This window comes from Rhipicephalus sanguineus, chromosome 5, assembly GCF_013339695.2.
Source record: "Rhipicephalus sanguineus isolate Rsan-2018 chromosome 5, BIME_Rsan_1.4, whole genome shotgun sequence".
NCBI classification, from domain to species: Eukaryota; Metazoa; Arthropoda; class Arachnida; order Ixodida; family Ixodidae; genus Rhipicephalus; species Rhipicephalus sanguineus.
Genome location: NC_051180.1, coordinates 82,950,673 through 82,956,602, shown reverse-complemented (window position 1 = coordinate 82,956,602; position 5,930 = coordinate 82,950,673). Strand labels below are relative to the sequence as shown.

The 5,930-nt window shown below is 47.4% G+C and overlaps 1 protein-coding gene across 1 annotated transcript; it reads right to left on the bottom strand.

The window, feature by feature from the left end:
* Positions 1 to 1,620: 1,620 nt before the first annotated feature.
* Positions 1,621 to 4,326, bottom strand: LOC119392887 (uncharacterized). The gene is made up of 2 exons (XM_037659814.2): positions 4,047 to 4,326; positions 1,621 to 1,930 (listed from the first exon to the last, which is right to left on the bottom strand). The coding sequence occupies exons 1-2, from the start codon at positions 4,232 to 4,234 to the stop codon at positions 1,699 to 1,701; spliced, it is 420 nt and encodes a 139-aa protein (XP_037515742.1). The 5' UTR covers positions 4,235 to 4,326; the 3' UTR covers positions 1,621 to 1,698.
* Between the last annotated feature and the right edge of the window lie 1,604 nt (positions 4,327 to 5,930).

Genomic DNA, 5,930 nt, shown 5'->3' with positions numbered 1-5,930 from the left:
CCCAAGGTCGCGGGATCGAATCCTGGCCGCGGCGGCTGCTTTTTCGATGGAGGCGAAAATGTCTGAGGCCCGTGTACTTAGATTTGGGTGCACGTTAAAGAACCCTAGGTGGTCGAAATTTCCGGAGCCCTCCACTACGGCGTCTCTCATAATCATATCGTGGTTTTGGGACGTTAAACCCCAGATATTATCATTATGATAGTTCGCGCTCATCGTCTGTTTGTTCGTTTAGCGGGGTCCCTTGAGCTCGAGTACTTTCGTACGCTCCGTAACATGAGCGCGGACACCACGGTGAAAGCTAGAATCAACCCTCTTCCCCTCACCACCAGAAAATAGCGCGAGCAGACAGCGGAAGGGCAAAGTTCTCCCTGTGCAAATATAAGAAGAAGCGAGCGAGCGAGCTGACGACTTTTTAATGCGCCCGTCGTGCTCCTAGAGCCATCTCGCTGGTAATGAAGAAACGCGTATAAGCGCAACCATCTCCGAGTCCGTCCATCGGTAAAGGGTGTGTATATAACGCTCGCCGTTACCTACGTGGAGGATCTGCGTTTCGTGGCGTAGTGGCTCGCGCCACTCGCTGCGGAGCAAGAGGTCCCTGGTTCGATTCCGCGCTTCGGAAGCATTTTTCTGAATTATTATTCTTTGGGGCTTTTATATATACATATATATACATACTTATACATATACGGTGCATGACGGCAGCGACGGCGACGGCAAAATCCAGCCGAGAGTGTCCATATAATTGCTATCGCAATAAAAAAAACAAGATCGGCACAGCGCATTGGTTCGGAAATGAACGGGACGCGCAAAAGCGCTCTTTAACCTCAGTCCTTATTTCCCCGTGCAATTTTGTTGCTGGCCTGCAATATAAAATAGTTGACGAACAAAATTTCGATACGCACATTTTTAAACAGACTGGCGTCGCATACGCGCGAGAGGGCATAATTGATCAACATTAGCTTGTCGCTGTTGCAGATCCAAGAAAACGATAATTTACATATAAACGTGTGTAAGGCTCCGTCGACGGCTTAAAAGGGCCCTGAAACACTTTTTCCGAGCCACCATCGAATCGCTTCTTTAAAGAAGTTTATTGCCTCATAAATCGACCGCCGCAAAAATTTTTAGAGTCCGTCAAGTACGAGCGGAGTTAGATACTTGTCGCACGCCCTAATCGCTTTCTCTCTTGTCTCGTCCCGACGAGTGCGCTGGAAGCTAAGCAAAGAGGGATGGCACGGGGAAAGAAGTTACGTCACGCGCGCGTGGCGACCTTCAGCATTTTTGTTTTTGTTCGCAAGCGATTACCACTACCATTACTCTAAAGTAATAATAAAACATGCCCCCCCCCCCTATTAGCATGTATGGTGTTTGATACAGCTTCGCTGGACACTCACGTTCGCAGGGCGGGATAGCGGCCAATTATTTTTTACGTTTGCTCTGAAGCCATTTCCGGGTTTTGGGGACAAAAATCTACGATGTAAGTTTGCGTTCAGGCATAAACGACAAAACCACTAAATTCTTTCTACAGGAGCTTTTATTCTAACGTGTTCGTTTCGAACCTGAAGTGAAGATTGATTTCTTCGTGACGTGTTCTAAAACGTTATTTTTGTGTGTGTCTGTGTGCTTACGGCAAGTTTTAAAATATTCCCTACCACGTTTACAGGGGCATTCTAACGCTGTAGTGGACTGTCGTGTTGCGCTTCAGCGTCTGTCAGTGCGGCGGCCCTTGAGCAATCTATTGCATCCCAGCTCGCAGAGGAAGGCACAGAAGGCTAGGCCGCACATGAATCCCCACAGCAGAAAGAAGGGCATGGTGTCTTTCAGGCTGATGCTCTCCACAATATTGTCATTGGTCTGAATGCAGCGCTGCCAGTTGCCCTGGCTGTCGGCCACCCATTTGTGCATCAGGCCGGTCTCCAGAAGCCGGCGTAACCTGCAAGGCCAAGAGTGGTGATGACAGAACATGGTCATGAGACACTTCTCTGTAGTTATGAGATGAGCGTCAAGCACTTCGCATTCTCCCGGTGTGTTCCGTGTAAGATCGATCTGACGCCCATCGTGAGCGCCTAAGGTAGAACTTAAAGTTAGGACATTTGGCGTTGATTCGTTTGTCTCTACTTTTGGTCTTACTCTCGGTTGTCTCCCCACCCAGGTGCGCCCTGGGACGTTTACTGTAGTTGAAGCAAGACTGTGTGTCATTTCTTAATGAAAAAGGCGATATATCTTACGCAGGAGAAAATAAATCCTACTAATACAGCGGTGGCCAGTCTACCCTGCTGGTATGGTAAAGTTTTCAGAAGGCGCAGGTGGATCGGAGCCCCGCGACAAAGCTTTGCAATCTTGTTTGCACCGGCCGCGTCATCGGCTTGTATACTGAGTCACTACACGCTTTTGAGATTATTCACCGCAGTTTTCTGCCTCGACTGGAGAATACCACGCCACTATAACATGGGGAACATAGAGAGACAGCGTTCAGAAAAGAAATAAAAACTGAAAATCCACATACACACCTTCGCTGTGCCACCACAACTTCACTTCTTGAGTTCGAGGCCTTCATAAACAACCATATGGGGCCACGTGAACGGTAGGCAGTAGTGATGCAATGTCATGCTAAGATTAGATTAATTATGCGCCATATATTAGAGACGTTTTTCTTTTTATTTAATGGTCACCCATTATTCGCGTCAAATAATTTTGTGCAACAACAGGATTGCTTCCCGACACACATAGAAAGACGACATAAAATAAATATCTTGCCCCACACTGATAGCTTCATTTCTTTAGGAACGTGTTCAACGTTTTCGGTGACAAAACCTCTGCGTTAAACGACCAAAAAAATTAATTGTCTTTGGTTATTGGTGAACCGAGGGTACGACTGGCACATAGCGCGCACTCCACGGGGGAAGTCGCAGTCCTTGAACCTATTGCAGTTCTATCAGCATAGCGGACGACGGCGTGTGTCTGATCTTCAAAAAAGGCAAACTCTTAAAAGTGCGCTGCAGTCACAAAACATTCCTCGATGCGTACGTATGCCGTATGTGAAGGCATGCACTTTACTGACAGCCAGTCTACAATAAACATAGCTTAACCATGGATATTCGACAACAGACGTGGTCTGAATAGACCCAGCTGTGACACTTGCAAGTTCTCATTCACCACGTTTCATTTCCTTCTTGAGCTACATGCTAGGTAGCGTCGTGAATGTCAATAATGTAAACACGGGGCAACAACACGCTTCTGCTTATTCGTGAAATAAATTTATCTATCTACATTAGATGTGTTCCAGAGGGAATCTTCTCTGCGGGAACTTAGGTTAATTGTCCTGTAGAAACTATTTCCAAAGTATTTTGCGCCAAAGACGTAACAGCGATGTACCGCGTGTGAATATATCGAGGTGTCACGGACGTGAAATTCCGATCAATTCAAGGTACGAAAGAAGGGGAATTGTTCGAGGGACTTGTTTCATTGTTAGACACAGCCAATGAAACCAACAGAATCCGAAGGTTGTGGGTTTCAATCCCACCGTCAGAGCGTGTGTTTTTCTTCCACTTTAATTCCTATCAATATGGGTCATAATTACTGTACTATATAGTTAAATACAGCAAATAGTGTCACCTATGCTTTCCTTGGCTTAACTGTCTGTTGGCTTCATTGTGTCAAATAAATTCAAGGCAATCTTATACTGTTCTCACACGGGCACTTTTGATCGCGATCAGAGCCGATCCGGATTAGGCTCGACCCGTATCAGGTGCTGCTACACGGTCGCATTTAATCGTGATCAGGACCAATCGGGACCAAGACGATCGCGATCTGGCTCCGTGGTCGCGACTCGGCTGACGTCTGTGCCAAACTCGGTCTAAATTAGGCTTTACCGTGCAGCAGCGACCAACTTGTAATTGCGATCAAGAAGTCCGATCAGGATCGACCCTTATCGCGATCAAAAGTACCCGTGTGACGGCGGTTTTAAGTTGTAGCAAACGACATCTTACAGTGCCCAGAAAATTATCGCGATCGGAATGTGCGAGATACGACGCCAATGAAAGCCTCACGTGGCAAAGATTTTCCGAAAGAAGTTCTTCTCGATGAACTTGGAGTAGACGTAGCCGTAGGGCGACCTGTCGAGCGGGTGTTTGGCCACGACGAAGGTGCGGATGTTCTGTCGCTCGCAGAAGCGGGCGATGCGGAGGAGTATGGAGCCCTGCTCCACGAGAACCACGGCCCGGCGCGCGGCAACCATCGCGAGCGTGGAGTCCGCGAAGAGCTGATGAGGCGGCAGATTGGCACCACGGGCACGCGACCGCGCCCACACCTTTTTCACCGCCTTCGAATAGTGGACCTAAGCGAAAGAGAGAAAGTTTAGAGCTGCGCAAGTCAAGAAGCTTTAGCTTAAAGGCAAGGTTTGCTACCCAGCACTGATTAAAAATAACGCACACACGCTGAAGCACGGGAGTGTCATAGTCGTTCAGCGAGGCCTTCAGCAGCGCCTTCGTCGCTTTCTGGCTGGCAGCTCGAACGTTCCGGCTCTCCAACATTGATTGCTCGGAAAGCACCTGGTCATCGAGGCGTGCTAACGTCGCTGAGAGCCGTTGTCTCTGGGAGCTGTAGCGAGGACAATAACGAGGGACTTGTGAAAATTTTTAACCCTTTCTCTTTTTTGTCCTTCCTGACCTTTCGGTCCCGCCTTACCCCGTCCACAGTGCAGGGTAGCAAACCGGATAACTTTCTTGTGGCTAACATCCCTGCCTACAAGTTATCTTTTCTTCTCTCTCTCCATCTTCGTATTGCGAAAGAGGAAGAGAGAGAAAAAGAAAAGGCGGTAGAAGGAAAAGGGTAGCGATGCAAGAAAGCAGCGACAAGAAGCAGAAACTTTGAGCTATAGCTGGTGGCTAGTCACATTGGATAAAATTGTATTGGTCCTCGCCTAACATGAACCGCGAAAAAAAAATTACGCGTACGCTTAGAAAGTCATTAAGGAGGACACAGACTCCTGCACGGGCCGTGAAGGGCCTGAGTATATTTAAATAAAGAAAGTACGGTTTTACTGCTCATACTAATGATATGATAGCACTAATAACGTGTTCGTCATAAGGGTTACCTGGAATATTGTTAGAGACACTTATATCGTAAGAACTTGTTTTTTCAATAGATTCACAGAGATTCAGGCGCATCTTTAAGAGGCAAATCATAAGTAGCTTCCGATGCTCCAACATTCAGTAGCTAAGTTTTAACACACAGTGTGCGGAGTAAGAAATATGTACATCTGTCAGACTTGGTAATGAGACTGCTTCTTGTAAACGAATAAACCGATGTCGACTTTTGAGTAGGTGGAGACGGAACAGAAAAACTTTGTTTTGAGGGAGCTCAAATCTGGGGAAGAATTCATAGGCTCTTTCTTGCGTAAGTGTCCACTGCCGTTGACCGGCTACCTTTAACAGCATTGTCTTGCCTCAGGAATGATTCAATTGTTACAAAAAGTTAACGGGATTTCTTAAATCCGCCTCTGTCATTTTCCTGTGCTCCCCTCTGCCATTTTAGTAGGGTTCGGTAGGGGCCGGAACAACCGGTAGTGCCAGAAGAAAAGCCTCCGAAATTAAGAGACGTTTCGCAACTTTTCCGCTAGTGGAAGGGCGCCTGCACCGGAGCATCGTGATAAAGGTGATTTGTGGGCTCCGATTTTTCGAACCACACAGTGCGATAATTCTGTGACCAAGTTTAGTGGCAAGCTGCAAAACCATAACAGTTACTTGAAGAAGCAAGCATAGGCTTCATTTTAGTTATCCTAATTACTTGCATAAGCATAGGCCAAGGAGGTTTAAAAAAAACTTCTGCAGTGGAGGCGGCGGGCCGCCGCTGAAGCCGACGACGCCATATTGCTCCAGGCAGAAAACGCGTGGGTCGTCGCTTGAGCCCGCGCGAAAGTTCCACAGATGGCG

Coding starts and splice junctions, on each gene's coding strand:
- LOC119392887 (XM_037659814.2), bottom strand. CDS start 4,234: ATGGTTGCCGCGCGCCGGGCCGTGGTTCTCGTGGAGCAGGGCTCCATA. Junction 1,931..4,046: donor TTTCGGAAAATCTTTGCCAC/GTGAGGCTTTCA, acceptor TTGGCCTTGCAG/GTTACGCCGGCTTCTGGAGA.